The 17,482-nt window shown below is 37.5% G+C and overlaps 1 protein-coding gene across 2 annotated transcripts in view; it reads right to left on the bottom strand.

Annotated features, from left to right (window-relative positions):
* Nucleotides 1–1,482: 1,482 nt before the first annotated feature.
* Nucleotides 1,483–17,482, bottom strand: part of TAFA1 (TAFA chemokine like family member 1) — a 429,474-nt gene continuing 413,474 nt past the window's right edge. Inside the window, exon 5 of one of the 2 annotated variants that reach the window (XM_067463462.1) lies at nucleotides 1,483–4,799. In XM_067463462.1, the coding sequence (XP_067319563.1) occupies nucleotides 4,770–4,799 (30 nt within the window). In that variant the 3' untranslated portion in view covers nucleotides 1,483–4,769. Of the gene's footprint in view, nucleotides 4,800–12,360; nucleotides 13,560–17,482 lie in introns of those variants that run through there. The other variant, XM_060766394.2, reaches the window with a different exon arrangement.

The raw sequence follows: 17,482 nt of genomic DNA, 5'->3' as shown, positions 1-17,482 counted from the left end.
TTTCAGAGGGAGACTATAAGAGGATCTTGATATCTTCTGACCTGACCTGACCTGACCATGAACTTGGTGTGGTTCCTCAGTGGAGTCTGTATTGTAGTCTGAGCACTCCATTAATTGGCAAATAAATTGAGTTAAACAGAATATTTTATAAAGAATTATTCTTAAGCTTGAAAGGTGATAGAATGAAACCGAGATGAGAATACAGAAGCCTGTCGATAATATGTAGCCCTCTTTACTATTAATAAGAAGTAAACACTGACAAAGCTTAACCTTATATAAAACTAATGAGCTACCTTAGGGTATCTTTGCCCATTAAGCTTTTCATTGAACTTTAAAATAATATCTATTTGAGCTTCATTATGAGAGGCCTGAAACCTTAGGGGGCAAAAACAGGATGGGGAGAATGCTGCTTACCCAGTTGAAAGCAAAGAGTACAAATAATCCCCTGCTGTGATACATTTTCAAAGGATGGGGGTGCTGACTGTATGGGCCTGATCCATTAGATATCTGAAGTTGTTCCATAAGTATACAGATAGAGACATTGTCAGCAGGAAGCTTTCCCATGCGTGAACACAAAGGAAGGCAGGAAAGGATCTTGAAAAAGGACATCACAGCATTATTCCTATGTTAAAAGAGAAGAGACATGTTTTGACGGAAAGAGAAATGCCTGGGGCTCCTGCCCAGGACCCAGTTTATGTTACTTTTGAGGCTGTTTCAGGCTGTTGCTTACCTTTGTCCAGAGAGAGCAAGATGGCTGAACTCCTTCTGTTCTTTTGATCCAGTCTCTGATGGCATTTAAAAAAGGAAAGCTAATGAGGAAACCTAATCCGCTTTTCTTCAACTTCTCTGACACCTTATGATCTATGTGGAAAGTATACTTACATGGACAGAGACAAAGGGGGATAGATTCAAGAGCAGGGTTAGAACCAGATTTGGAGAGCACTTATGTAAAATGACTGCAGCAAGACTACTTTTCCTTTGTCATGGTCTCAACTCTTCATTCATTTGCTCCACCCCAAGCATGATTGCAGTCTTATTTATGACAGTGTTCACCAAATTTTGATCATCCAATGTTGGATATGCACTGGGTGTCTGTGACATTCAAAAATATCAGGAGAAATGAAAATGTGCAGATATGGCAGAAAGAAAAAGGTTTTCTGGACAAATTTTCCTGTATTGAGGCGACTATATCTGCAAAGCAAGCTAAGTAAATTAATCTGTTTTGCGAGAAAATGTAATGAGGGTGCTACAGCAGTTACATTTCTGAGATGAGGAAAGAAATCAGGAAAGAAGTTGTTAAAAGGTAAAATTAAACCCCAGTCATGAGAACATTTACACAAAAATAACTGATAATGTATTCATTAAGATATCCTAAATGTTCATAGGTTTGTCCCTTAATGCCCCATAATATGGTTCAATACCCTTTAAGGCATGAACACATCTAGTGTGATAAAATATAGAAAGTGATCCAATACTGAAAAGTAATATTTTAAATGAAAAGGAAATTGAATTTCATTTATTTATTTATAGGAAACTGTAGCCATGTGATGTAATACAGCTCATAGAACAAAATACAACAAGCATAACATTTTAATGGGTCTAAAATATATAGGTTTATGTTGCAATTAGAATACCGTGTGGAATTCTGGTACAATGCTTCAGATGGGATGTTAGAGATCTGGGAAAGGTGTAAATATGGGCAACTGATATATATGGCTAAAAGGTTGCCCCCATCATGTCGATAGCCATTTATCAATTAGTATCTCCTGACCATGTGGTAGCCATTTGTCAAACCTCAGATGGAATGTCAAAAATCTGATAAAGGAATAAAAGTAGCAGCTAAAACAGCCAGAAGGTTGTCACTATCAGGCAGCCTGCCTGAGTAGGCCTTCCTCAGTGATAATTTCCAGGTCTTTTGAGGATTGGAGTAATCGGTTTCCACTGAATACACAACCAAAGCAATTTGGTGTCTGAAGGTGATCTGTAACAGCCTTCCACCATGCTAGGACCATCATTCTGGAATGTTTTTTTTTCACCATTCAGACATTAATGTTGTCATCTATACCATCTTGCCCCCTGAGTCATATTAGGATTGGAAAAATCAGTTGTTTACCAATTCATGCCCCTTTTCCATGTGTTCACTTCAAAGTGCTTTTTGTTCAACTTTGTATTAATTTGCAGTAAATCACTTCAATCACCTTCATGGTTGTACAAGTACTATGCATTCTTTCTCTCGGTGGCCATAGTTGTCAACAAAGCCATCCTGAAGATATATGGAGGTTTTTAAAATGACAAACCAAATGACAGAGCTTGGAAAGTTAATTTCACAAACACAATGACCGCAAAAATATCCTTAAACCATACATAACTGTACAGTATTTAGCTGACACACTGTTGATTTATGGGTGCCTTTGGGACACGATTATATTCAGTCTTCTTGAGTGAGATGGTGGTTGTTGTGTGCCTTCAAGTCATTTCCAACATTGGGGTTTTCTTGGCAAGATTTGTTCAGAAAGAGACTGCCTTTTCTTCTTCTGAGGCAGAGAGAATGTGTCTTGCTCAATATCCACTGTATTTCCATGACTGAGTGGGATCCAGACTCTGATCTCCAGAATCATAGTGTGACTTGAAGAGCCCTGAAAATTGTGTCAACTTTCTATTTATTTATTTACTTGCTTGCTTACTTAACCCATGTTCAAAACATCTACTGGACCATCATTTGAAACCTACATCAACAGTACTTATGGATGGTTGTCCTGTGCATGGCTATCTTAGGGGTGATGAGGACATGCTCTTCGGTACATTATTCTCTTCTCCAGCACCTGGCAGGTGGGGTGGCAGACTCAGTTTGCTTAATGGTAGAATCTGACCCTGGCTGCTGTTATTTCCTGTTTTTTTTTTAAAAAACCCCTCTATAATTACATTTTTACCATTATAAATATAATTAAGGCTGTCACTGAAGTTATTACAAAATGTGACAGCCAGACTTGTATCAAGTTTACCTTTTAGAGACCACATAACATTAGTTTTACAACAACTACACTAGCTACCAATTTGCTTCTGAACCCAATTTAAAGTGTTGGCCTTCACATATTAAGTCCTAAATGGCTTGGGACCCAGATATCTGAAAAAAGCATCCCATCTCCTATATGAGCCTGCCCAAAATGTAAAAATGCCAAAGGAAGTTCTGTTATATATTCGATCCCCCAGTAATGCTAGGCTTGTGTGTACACATGGATGGGCTTCCTTTGTAGTGTATCTCTGACTGTGGAACTCCCTCCCATTGGGGGTGAGTCAAGTTTCTAGTGGGCAGTGTATTGTTTTATACTGCCTTTACACCTCAAAATTAGGGATGTCTGTTCTTTAAAACTGTCTGGTTTTTGAAGTGTTCCTAAAACGAAGTCTGGACTATTTTTAGTATATTTTTTCTTATTTCTTTAGTGTTTCTAAAATGCAGTAAAACACCATACCTGGAGGAGGTATGTTCCAAGATCCTCCATTTTGCCATGGATATCTGAAACCACTGATAATATCAAACCCTGTATTTAAATTACACTTGGGCTGGAAAAATCATAGAAAATGCACTAGAAGACTGAGAGAGGCCCAGAAACACTTCTGGGGAGGGAATATTATTTGTCACATGAATAAGGGAAATTGTTGATATCTGGTCTGCAAATAAGGGGGTAGTGCTGTATTTTTTTTGGGTGAGAAGTGACAAGTAAATACCTTGAATAAATATCTCAAATAATTGTATGAAAGCAATTCTCCCTTTGCATTCTTCTCACAAAGCTCGGCATATCTAGTTCCTTTACCCTTTTGCTCATTTTATTTTTTGTCCTGGGTTATTACAGAAGAGCAAGGAAGAGGATAAACCCTTGATTTCTAAAAATAAGATAGCACCAGAATGTTCTGTTCTGTTCTCCTCCCCAGTGTTTTTACCACTCCTTGGTTCAACTGAAAGGAATAGAACAGGTCTTGTCATCATGCAAGGGGCACAATAAAACCAAACCTCTGAACCGTTTCCACCTATTCATAGTAGTGGCCTCTAAAGCCATTAGATCTTGGAAGTGAACAGTGAGTGAAAAGAATAAATAAATACATTACATAAAAGAAGGGCTCCCCAAGGCTGTTCCGGGCACACTCTGGGGCTGCTCCACTAGCAGCAGCTACTTAGTTTTCACACGTCTTCAAGTGCCTGGAGGCCAAGGCAAATAAAGTATTAAATGAAAAGGAAGCGGCATGAATGAAAAGCTGAAAAGCACCTCAGCTAGAGCACTCATCTTAAATGCCTTTGAAAATATCTCCCTCCAAACCCTGCCTGAATAGAAGCATCGAAGGAACTATAAAAATGTCTGAGTCCATTTCACTCCCCCCCCCCCCCCAAAGAATGCCTTCGCACCTCCAGCCCTGAAGGTGTTTTATTGAAACACACTCTGGAATTGCAACACCGAGCAATTAGTGCATCTCGCTCAATATGTACTTCTGGAATGCAGGGCCAAATTGACTAAATGCTGTGAAATTTCAATTGTTTACACTGTGTCTGAAATAATTAGTTCCATATCTTGTGAAAAATAAACGTGCAGCATAATCTTCTAATGAAGCTGGCAAAGCTGACCCTTTGTAAAATGGAGGAGCACCAAGGTCCTTCATCTGATCCAATGAGTCTTCTGATCATAGCAGCACTTGAAGAATTCAGTCTTTGAAAATGCCGATACAAACTGATCTGGTCTGGTCTGCAGCTTCTTCATGGGTTGATGCACAGATTGATTTTATACATCCTTGAACATTGCACCAGTCATCTAAAAAAATGAGATCAACATGTGTTAAGACATGTATCTTTTGAGTGGGAAGAGGTATAGAAATATATCCTCTGCAAGAAGACCTTTTTAAAATATACATTTCATTATTAATATTCATGTGATCTTTTCAAAATATTGCAGATTGCTGTAAAAGTGGGATAAAACAGACTGAGAAGGGAACACTTGCAATAATGATGTTATCCAGTCAGGGACCAATTCAATAATTTGTATTCTGAGACAAAGTTTAGAAAAATTACCTACATAGACCAAGACTGATCATGTTGGCTGGGAATACTAGTAAAACAACAACAACAACGTTTTCAAGATTAATCCCTGATCATAGTGCACATCCAGCTGGAAAAAGAGATGCCTTTGTTGGAAAACATGTCATTCATACAAAAATTAGATGAAAAGATTTCTAGATACTACTTTTGATATTGATGCAAAGCCAATGTTTGTCCTTATCACAATGCTTGTTGATATTTTCTGCAATGATATAACAGAGGTTCTAGCCTTCCTCGAATTTATTTGTCTTTGCTTTGAAATGGAACTGAGCCAGTGGGGTGACTTGATGCTATGGAATCATGGAAGTTATATATCTTGAGCATTCTCTGTCAAAGAGTACTGGTGCCTCATCAAACTACAACACTCTTTTTTATTGTGTCAGAAGTGACTTGAGAAACTGCAAGTTGCTTCTGGTGTGAGAGAATCCGCTGTCTGCAGAGACATTGCCCAGGGGACGCTTGGATGTGTTACCATTCTGTGGGAGGCTTCTTTCATGTTTTCTCATGGGAAGTGGGACTGACAGATGGGGCTCACCCCATTTTGCAGATTCGAACAGCCAACTTTCAGTTCAGTTAAACTCCTTGCACCACCACTGCTCCCATTATCCCATTGGACCATTGCCGTTAAAGTGATATCAAATGCATTATTTCTACAGTATAGATCAGTGGTTCTCAACCTGGGGTCCCCAGATGTTTTTGGCCTTCAACTCCCAGAAATCCTAACAGCTGGTGAACTGGCTGGGATTTCTGGGAGTTGTAGGCCAACAACATCTGGGGACCCCAGGTTGAGAACCACTGGTATAGATGCACCTTATGATACTGAAACACAAATATTCAAATTCCAACTCAGCCCATGGAAACCTGTTGAGTGACATTATACAAATATATATGGGAGGGCTATTTTTTAAAGTGAGAAAGCTTCCCAGAAATATCACATATACAACTTTTGGCTTTTCATTTCTGACATGGTTATTTTTTCCCCTGTGAGAGTTTTGGTGACAAAACTGAGTGTGTCCAGAACTCTTTGCTCAAATTAAATCCCAAGCCAATTTAATCCAGTTCTACCCATCTCAAACATCCTTCCTATTGTATATTATTCTTGCTTTTTAAAGACCTAGAACTGAAAAAGCCATGTAGGATCCTGTATCAGGCAAAACATTTGATACAGACTACTGTTTGTCAATTTGTAAAACAATTCATGTTGGCTCAGGGGTTGCTTGGTTTTAAAAAATGCAAATTCTTAGTATTCCCCCATCCCTTGGCTATTGTTCCAATTCACAAATGGCTGTACGTTTCCCTGTCAGAATTGGATAAGTTTTACATACATACTAAAACTTAGGAATGGAATATTTCTGCCAAATTTCAGACAAATGGTTGTGGGGAGCATTCTATTCTGTGCCTTCTAACTGTGTGTTTGTATTTTATTTAAAAAAATACATAAACCAGGAATCTGTTGGATATTTTGTTTTTATCTATTAGCGGTTTGGATCAACTGTGCAAGGATAGCTGTTCATCTGAAAGGCCTAAACTTGAAATTTTTTAAAAAAGTAAATGTACGGAGGTTTATGCAAAAGTGGGTTTTACAGGATTTGTCAAAAAGGATGTGCTAATCCTCTTATTTTTTGTGAGCAGCAATGGAAATCACACACAGAATAAAGGTGAACACTATACTAGCAAAATCTCAGAAATGTACAGGCAGGGCTTTCCCCTGATCTCAGGGTGCTTTGTGCTTGAAAATGGTCTATACCATAGTATGAACAATAGGGTTGATGTGGGTTTTTGGGCTGTATGATCATGTTCCAGCAGCATTGCCAGGACATGGCCACACAGGCTGAAAATTCACAGCAACCCAGTGATTCAAGCCACGAATCCTTCAGCAATAAATCAATAATGGTTCAACTTGTTGTTTCTTTTTCTTCTGATCATTTGGGACTAAATATATAAAATGCATCAGGAAAGGGATACATGTATATTGCAATGACAGAAGGACTTGAACTTCTACACTTTTTTCCCAGCAAACACCTAATGGTACACCTTCCTGAGAGTCATAGAGCACATTGCAATAGCTGTCATATTTTTTCTGTTTGGAGGGAAATAGTTGAAAGAGTATCCTGGATCAGTTCTTATAAAGATATTCATTGTGATTAGAAACTGGAGTCACCAGTTTCTAATGACAAATGTCCCTATATTTCTTATAAGATCAAGTTAGGGAGTGTTGTGGTTTTTAACTCTGAATATGGATTTAAACTGAAGTTCAAAATACTGTTTATTGTTAATTCTGTTTTAATGTTTGCATAATTGTATATTTTAAATTGTATGCTTATGGTTTTATGTTAGGCTGCTTTGGGTGCCCTTTGGGAGAAATAAAGCGGGGTATAAAGAAGAAGAAGACGAAGAAGAAGAAGAGGAGGAGGAGGAGGAGGAGGAGGAGGAAGAGAAAGGTGGAAAATATCATTTTTTGGAGAAGTAATGATTCTATGTTTCATTCCCACCAAATTTAAATTTCTAACAATTCTTCAGCAGTATTCACTTTGCTCAAGTGGAATCTGTCCAAATCATCCCAGTTTGGTTGGGCATCTGTCAGAATCCTGAACACATCCCTAGCTTCTTTAGCTCTGCATGCTATGAATGATTATCAGGTATAAATGGTTTCTTCCCTGAGTCTTTTCATACTAGTTATTGCACAATGATCCATTTTAACTGCCATGGCAACATCCCATGCAATCCAAGAATTCTGGTGCCTCAGCAAACTACAAAGTTCAAGTTTCCATAGGGTGCACTCAAAGCAGTGAAATTGCTGTGATATTATAATGATGTAGTATGAAGTGCCGTATCACTGTGTGTGACTTTTGATTTTTGAATAAGGATGTAGACAACTGTGGCCCTCTAGAAGTGATGGCTGTTCCCATAAACCCATAGCCTTGGCTAGGAGAAAAGAGCTGTAGTTCTCAAACACCTGGAAGGTCTAGGCTGCCTGTCATGATTTAAGTGTTCGAACAACTAAAAAAATGCCAGAAAAAATGTAACTTCATCAGTTTCCCAGAGCACAGACAGATCATTTTATATATATTCTGTTTGAAGGGAGAGAATTAGATTTTCTCGGTAGGCTTCAAAAATTAATCCTAAAATATCAAATTGACTTGGTGGATGGCCCCAGGTGTTTGGAAGTGTAAAATAATGAAATATTCTCCATCCTATATAGTTATTATTTGAGGGGCAAGTCCTTACTGTCCCCAATCTGGTTGAAGAAACTGATACGTCAATTATCAATCCCTTCTTCATGCTTCCAATCCACTTTCTAACTTATAGAAAAAAGATCATTATGGTACTCTTGTCATGGCTCTCTGGTAAGGATAAATTGCAAGAACCACATCCCACAATTATATTCACAAAGTGTGGGTGCTGCATGTTTTGCTGAGAAAACATCTCAGCATTTGACAGTGAGGAGGATTTGATCATGGCTTCTGCTGAATTTGAGAACTAAAGGGTAAGAACTGCCTTTTTTATACAATAGGAGCCAGATTTCGATGTGTGACTTTTGGGACTTTGACAGTTGTCAGTGTTCCCTGTCCTTTAGGCTTTGCTGAGGTTAGAATGTGTTAGCTGATTTCTTTGCTTTTAATGTATTTTAGGAGGGAATATGTTGCATTAAGTTAAAAGGAGTCTCCAGTATGTATTTTGACTTGTAGTAAAGACTGAGTGTCTATGATCCAAAATGCTTGGAACCAGAAATGCTTTGGATTTTGGATTTTTTTCAATAATAATAATAATAATAATAATAATAATAATAATAATTTTACCCACCTTTCCTAATGGCTTGAGGTGATAGTTGAAATATTTGCATGTGTTCAATGAGATACACTGGAGATAGATCCAAGTGTCCAAATGAAATTCATTTATTTTTATGTGCACCATATACACATAAACTGAAGATAATTTTATGCTCAATATTTTAAATAATTTTATGCATCAAACCAAGTTTGAGTGCTTTGATTGTGTGTTATTTCATGGCAGGGAGTTGAACTGGATGGCCCTTTTGGTCTCTTTCAACTCTATGATTCTCTTATTTTATAATTCTTTGATCCCAATAGATTCCCACTTTTTTCTATTATTAGAAGTTGGATTGTTTTGAGATAATTAGTATATGTTCAGGTCAGTGTTCTGGGCAGCTTTAAATATCATTGAAAAAAATATAATTCCACCGATCTCCACACTAAAAAAAAAAAAAGGTTGGACATATAACAAAATAGCCCACTAGTTTAATCATAGAATTGGAAGAGACCACATGGGCCATCTAGTCTAACTCCCCACCATGCATCATCAAAATTTCAGATATCAGCAGTGGAAGTTGATGAATAATATGTTAAGAACTGTAATGTAGTAAAATAACTGGTATATCAAAAGATGAGAATAAGAATTTTATTTTATCAAAAAGAAGTTGCATTGGAACTGGACAACAGAAGCTTCTGGCTCAGCTTGGGTAAAAAAAGCTCAGCTCTCACCCTTCAATGGATAAACATGTAGAATAACTGTTGTGTATGTGGATTTTGGAAATACTGTGAGAAATACTTGAGGCTATAAAGATTCAATACCCAATATGCATTTTGGGCTAGGACTTGGGAGCCCAGGGTTTGAATTTCTACCCATTCACAGAAACCAGTTGTGTGACTTCAGCAAGTTATACTCTCTTTGTTTGAGAGGAAAGTAATGACAAATCTCTGAATTTATTCTTGATCAGAAAATACTTTGAAAGGTTTGCAATTAATTAGAAATTACTTAAAGGTATCCAACAAAAGACTTAACACTTCCCTCCCCATTCTTTAATTCTGTTTACTTTGATGAAAGCTCATTGCATCAGGTAGTGCAGATGTGGATGTGTGTGATGGCTCTCATCTGAATTTCATGCACATCATTTTTTGTTTCCTTTAGTAATGTGCAAACCACAGTACAGTAGCTACTCCAACAGCTTTAAAAAGCTTCATAAGCCATAAAGTCATTCAAATGGCAACCATCCACTAATATGTATCAATTTCCTTTCAGAAGTTAAACCCACTGAAACCTCCATGGCATCCCAAAAGCAGTGCAGACACGTTTCATGACTCTCCAAGTACCCATCACCAAGAACCAAAAATGCAGATTGATTTGATTTATCTACCAACCGACATATCACTTCTACTTTGATATAACATTTTGACCCCTTTTCTTCTTTTTAGCAGGCCCTTTATAAAATCTATATATCCAAATAGTTTACTAAGGCCCAAGACATCCCCAAATTTTCTGCAATGTACCAGGGATAGCTCACAGAATATATTGTTGGAAAAAATCGACTGGCTTCCAGCTGCTGTGAGGATTGCTGTTATATTTATAGGAAACACAGAAGCAAAGGTAGTGGAGTGACTGAAGATACCATAATTCTTACTTGTCAAACATGCTTCAGCCCTGTATGCCCAGATACTATTACCATTCTCTCTTCCAGTCCAAAGCTCTTTGGGGTATTAATTGGAAGAATTGTTAAAAAGACAGATAATAAAAAAATTGGGGAAACAGGTCAGACTTTCCTTCCATGTGCCAAATAATCAAGCTCCCATTTAAACTCTCCTGGTTTTAAAGAGCTGTTTGGAATTCTGTAGGGTATTTCAAAAGAGTCTTTTGTGTAATAATTCTGACCCAGCTTGGTTTTTCCCCCAGAGATAGTGCCAGTACACAGGGACAGCAGGAATCCTGTGACTAGCACCAGGGACGCATGTATCAGATGTGTCAAGTTCTGTCACTGTGTGCTTTTGTTCATCAGAAGTTAAGGACTCAGGTTTGATGTAATTAAATTAATAAACAATGTCATATAAGCATTTCCATCCAAGGTAATAGAAATAATATATGCTAATGATAATGGTTGAATCATGCTGTTTGAGATCACATGCCAGAGTACTATTACAACAAATTAACAAGCTATTACCAGCACTTAAAATGCATTGCTATAGAGGGATTTTGAGAAGCAGCCCTTTATACCAGGAACAGGGATGCTTTGACCCTTCGGATATATTGATCTAGGACATTATCCTATGCACCTCCTCCTTTTCTTATCACTTCTAAAACATTAGAAAAATGTAGTTAATGATTGACATATCAATTAGCAAAAAACAAAGGAACGAGATGGATTGGACAAAAGTGACACAATACCTGAAACATAAGAATAGAAACATAGTGGTATAGAATGAAGAGAAGAAATTATGAAAGATATAATAATAAAAGAAAGAACAGGAGGAATACACACGGAAGATACCTAGGAAGTCAAAAATCTTATATATAGATAGACAGATGATAGATAGATAGATAGATACTTTTTAAAATTCTTTTTTTCTTTCCCCCTTTTCCTCCCTTTTTATTTTCTTATTTTTCTCTCCTTTTTTTCCTTTTCCTCTTTTAATATATACACATATATTGTTTTGTTTTTAAGAAAACTCTCAATAATGATTATTTAAAAAAGAAAAAAATGTAGTTAATCAGAGCCCTTTACACGACACAGGGAGACCCCCCCCCCCTTTGTGTCCATCATGCTTCATTACTGAAGTGTCTTGAACGTGTTAAGAAATGGTGGGGAGAGAAGACGGGCAGAATCTCCTGTGCTCAGGAATCACTATGAAACAGGAGAAAATGACAAAAAACATGTGAGATGGGATCTGTCAAAATCACCTGCATTGAATTGATTTGGTGATGTGGGTAAATGTGTAGGGTTGTACAAAGCAGTTATGCCCCACTAGTCTCTCAAAGTCCAGCTGCTTGATCTTCACCTTGCATAGTATTTTTTAAAAATTGTACATATTCATTAGAAATTGCACTACGTCAGGAGATCCCTAATTTGTCACTTCAACTTCCAAAACCCAGAAATTCACAAGATTTCAATCTTTCATTATTTCAAAGACCTCATGGTGTTTTCTTTTTAAAGAGAGTGGGCGGGAATTGCACTCGCTCATGTGATAAATCTGAAAATGGATGATTTTGGAACACAGAGCCAGAAACAACAATGTGGGATGGGGAATGGGAAATTATATGCTTTGTTTTCTAATGCTATGGGACATAATGTGACGACAATGTGATGCTTCTCCTCCCCTTCATGAGATGAAATCTCTATACTTCCTATCAGAGAATTATAGACAATTGTATCTGGAGCTGTAAAGATTCCCCATCCCTGCTGTATACCTGAGTGGACAGAAAGTCCCCCTAAACTCATTAAGACAGTTGGGTAGACATGTCTACTATTAATGTTGCAAATATTCAAAAAAAAAGAAGTCTCAATGTGATTCTTCTGCATGTTTAAATATTTTCCTCTGACTTAATGAAATACTATTCCATCCCAGTCAATATGATTGTGATCTGAGATTTTCACTATAGTTACAGAGAAAAAAAATCCCAATATGTTGCACATGTCAACTTATCCTTTAAAAAATCAAACATGAAAAAATAATTCTCAGAAAAAACAACAAACCATTGAATTTAGTAATCAGTTTTTGTTTTTTGTTTTTGTTTGTTTTTACTAGAGTTGTCTATGCCAGCTATACAAAGTCTGTAGACAATTATCTGTACACTGCATCTTTAATAAGGTTGCCCACAGTCTACCAAAAGTCTGCCAAAGAAATGTCCAAATGGAGACTGTGCCTTTTTAAAATGCTGGGACGGAGTCGTTTCCTTCTTTCTGGGACAGCTAATTGCTCCAAAAGATGTCCTTGGAAGAGGATAGAACTGGTGGTACATAGCAATTAAGTATAAAGTATGTTTAATGTAAGCAAAGCCAGCATGCTAATGTTCCATGAAAAGAAAAAGAAAAAGTACTCCAGAACACTAGAAAATGGAATTGAATGTCCAGTTGAAAAAATCGTAATTATAATTATTAAAAAGAACAAACTTCAGTCCTTTTGTAAGTAGAAATCCTGGTCACTATTCTCTTTCGGTTGTCTCCTTTCTTCATCTTCTTTACTATTTTTTTCCCAAAAAGCAAAAACAAAAACAAAAAAAAACCTTGAAACAAAACAGTTACAAAGCAGTTGCAGCAAAGTGTGGTTCTGCTTAGTTTCTCAAAGAGTCAGACTTTATTTCAAAATACCTTAATATATGTATATATTTTTAAAGTGGTACAAAGAAGAAATTGTAAATCCACACTAACATGACTCTTGCTCATGTCTCCAAATGATCAAATTTTCTCTTGAAGTACTGCTTCTCTTCCTCTTCATATTCTCTCTCAGTATTTGTGCTTTTGCTGTCAGATCTGGTATGTTACTTTCCTAGGGTATTTAACTCCATTTAAGTAAAGCCACTGTAGTTTCCTCTGGTACAGAGTTAAAGTGCAAATTAAAAAAAAATCCCATTTGGCTTGTAAAAGCTGGAGATGGTTTAAAGTTTAAATATTCTTTGTCCTCTTGACTATCAGGGGATCCTTCACTGGCTGCTGTCAGAAGATTTTTTGTTAGGTTCTCGGATGAATCTGCAAAGACAAAATGCAGAAAAATTAGATGCAGACTCTTGAGAAGCATCTTGATTTTCCAGTTGAGCTGGCATGAGCTGTCTTCCCAAATAGCCAAGGCTCTGTAGAAGAGTGGATATTGAATAGAAGGCAAGGAAGTAATCCCTACCCTGAGATATATTCACTGCTCTTATCATTTAAAAACTAATGGTCCTCTTCCATTGTAGGCAGCTAAAATCTCGCTGCTTCGTCTTCTTAAGTAGCATTCTAAGAGGCAACCTTAAATAATGTCCTCTTCAATAAGAATTCTTTACTTCATGTTGCCTTTTTGGACAAGAATAATTGGAGCCTTTCGACAATGTTGCTGAGTATTTCTATCAGAACCTTCACCCACTCAATTGAGGTCCTCCTGGACCATAATGTCACAATGGAAACACTAATGAAAACATTAATTGGATGTTTCTGAAGCTGAAAGATGGGAAGATGAAAACAGGAAGGTTCACTAGTCCTAGTGGAAGGAAAACATACACTCTAAATGCCATGACTTGACCAGTTTGCAGGAAACTGGTTGCGTACATACAAGCATGGCATCCAAGTCCAGTCCTACCATGAGGCTGTCTCAGAGGCTGATACAGTGCGAGATAAATGGGCAATAAGTTATTTCTTATTATTTATGGTGTGTTTCTACTATTATGAAAGAGAAGGGATATTTGTGAAACACTCTGTCTCTTGAATTAAAATAAATTTGTAGGATACGGAAATGAGCATTCACTGAAAAAAATGGATGATCAAGTCTCATACAGTATTATTAAATGGCACACATTTCACCATTTATTAACCTGAGTTCAATAATCTGCCCTTGCTGGAAATTGAAGATCTGGATCCTACTGATTCAGAGGGTCAATTGTATTTTCTTTTTTTTTTCTGAACAGTTTATTTGGCAATGGCATTTAATGTCATTGTACGACGTATAGTGACAATACAGTTATTCTATTCTTTTTATTCTATTCTATTTTATTCTATTCTATTGAAACAAAAAAAAATGAGCCTCTAGTCACACAGCATCCAGTCACATTTCCTGGCCAGATGAATATGTGTGATACCTCTTCAATGGAAGAACCTTCCTGTATCATAGGTATCATACATGTCCTCATGAACAGCTATGGTTAGGCTTTCTATTGCCAAGGAGGAGGAAGAGAAAACCCTTTTGTAAAATTTTGTAGTGAACCTCCAGATTTCAAAGTCTTCTTCCCCAAACTACCCCCACAGTGAATGCAGAAAATATAAGAGTGAAAGCTTTTATCCTGTTTCCGAGAATGCTCATTCTCAGCCCTTAAAAAAAAAAAGGAAAAAGTGTTAATCATCTATATGTTCTGATCAACTCATCCCAGAAGCCCGAGCCAACTTGGGATTGTGGCTGTTTTGATCTGAGATATCTGGAGGTTCAAGGGCTGTGCCGCCTACTATAAGATGTCCCCCTTGGTTTCTTGATTTCTTAAAGAAAAAGGGGGAGAAAGCCCTAAGTAGAGTATCACCAGCTTGGCTCTGATTAACTTCCTTCCTCCTGGTGGCCCACAGCACAGAAGAACAGGAGATAACAGCTGCAGAAGCTTTGTTGAGCTGCCCGGCGGTGAAATGGCACTTGAATGGGAGGCAGAGAAATAGGCCTTTCATTTCAGCTCCCTGCGTCTAACACATAAAAGCCTGAACTTTGACACTAGACTCTTGTAGTACACCTTGTTCTCATGAAAAGACTTGAAGGAGGTGAAGTGATGCTTGCTATTGATTCAACTTCTGATGGTGACAGAGCAAGCTCCAAATAGCATTTCTTTTGTCAAAAAAGATGGGGAAATGAAAAATGAAAAGAAAGAAAGCAGTAAAGAAATAAAATAGGTCAACAAGCTGGTGCTCTGGATGAGACCTTAGCAGTGTGGCTCAGAGAATTTTCTGTTCTGCCTTCTGATACTTTACCATTTTGTGTAATGAGGCTGGGGCAGGGTAGAAGAGGGAGGAGGTGCACAAAGCCCTGGAGCTCAAAGAATCCACTAAAATGTTAACAGTTGCTAAAACAATGTTTTGTTTTCCTGATGAAAAAAAAAATCAAACATTTTTTTTAAAAGTAGAAGCTGGGGAAAAATAACACCGGAGTCTTAGCTAGGGCACCAGGCCAGGAGAGTGGTATCAACGTAGCTTTTACAGGCTTCTTACTCAGTATAATTGCTGGGGGGATAATAAAAAAAATAGCAGTCTTTATTTTTTTAACACAAGAGCATTGAATAGATGTAGTGAGAGAAGTGAGGAGGAGGAGAAGGAGGAGAAAACCATTGTGATGTTCAATGTATTGTCGAAGGCTTTCATGGCTGGAATCACTAGGTTCTTGTGGGTTTTTTCGGGCTATAGAGCCATATTCTAGAGGCATTTCTCCTGACGTTTCGCCTGCATCTATGGCAAGCATCCTCAGAGGTAGTGAGGTGTTGTTGTTTGTGCAATTGGTAACATCTCTGAAGGCCATGGTTCAAATCCCTGCTTGGATGTGGAACTGCACTGGGTGGTCCAAGGCAAGCCATGTTCTCTTATTTTTTGAGAGAGAAAAGGCAACCACTTTCCAAACAAATCTTGCCAGGTTCTCACCTCAGGTTCTCCATAAGCCAGGAACAGCCATGCAACAATAATAACACCAAAGAGTAATGAGAAGACCAGCAGAAATCTCCTCAAAGATCCAAACCCATTCATAAATCAAGAGTGCACCACTTGATGGCTTCAGCTGAAAATGTACAAGAGTGAGTAAGATGGAAACATTAAACATCATGCTGGGTGTTCTCTTGAAGAGTAGAAATATGATGGGGTTTGCTCATTTAGCTTTATCAAACACACTTCTCTTCTCCTATAATCATCTTCCTTAAACAGAGCTTCACAAATTCATTGGTCATGCTGGCTAACCAGTTTGGCAATTTGAATTCAAACCAATAATTTTTCAAAGTGTGTTCATTTGTCTTTCTTCCTGTGTATATGTACTAGTACCAAAATGGTTGATTTGTCTACAGGAAGAATAAACCCTGGAATAGTCTTCTTCCTAACTCATAATGACAATATTTTTTTTTTAAAAAAAGATAACTACTATCATTGCTAGCCGTTTTGGCTGTGATATGGCCCCATTGAGGAAAGGCTAGACAGAAGTGTTGCATTTGCATCAAGATCTAAAATGATATGCATTTGTTCTACATAAAACAGTAGAAACGTTGATTTATTTGGGTGCTGTGACAACTTGCACCCTCTTCTCACTTTCAATGTAAAGCTCATTAGCTTTGCATATTTTCACTGATATCAAACTCAGTGCATGCATTCTATGTAGACAGTGTTTTAAGAGACAGATCTTATGCTGATCCCACTAATTTACCATCAGTAGATGTAATATTTCTGTAATGTTTTCATATAACGAAGCAAAACATTACAGGAATCTACTGTTAAGGTGCTGCATGCAGGCTAATTAAAATTATCCCTGTAGGGAAATGATAGAAAAAGTACAGGGTAAGGTATGGGAGTTGTTTCATTTCTGAACTTTAATGTCTATGGGAACTTAATTGAAATGAGATACAATAATCCATACAGAGTAGATTGAGCCGTATATCTGAATATTAATGGAGCTTCTAAGAGGCTAACAACAGTGTCTAGCCACTGGATATTAACTCACAGCTGGTATGCAGAATGCTGTCTGAAGCAGAAAAGATCCAGAACTAATAAATGGAGCTCTACATATACATCTTCAAATGCAAAATGTAGCAAGTTAAAGCAGGTTTATATAGCTATAGCAGCTTTGAAAGGCCAACAGTTTTATGTATCCCCATATATTTGTTCCAGTGTTCCTTGTAATGGGCAGGAAATGGCAGCTTTCAAAAGCAACATAATATACAGGGGCAATGACCCCAAAGACAGGAGGAGTCATT

Source organism: Anolis sagrei, chromosome 2 (assembly GCF_037176765.1).
Source record: "Anolis sagrei isolate rAnoSag1 chromosome 2, rAnoSag1.mat, whole genome shotgun sequence".
NCBI lineage: Eukaryota > Metazoa > Chordata > Lepidosauria > Squamata > Dactyloidae > Anolis > Anolis sagrei.
This window is presented reverse-complemented; position numbering and strand designations above follow the sequence as displayed.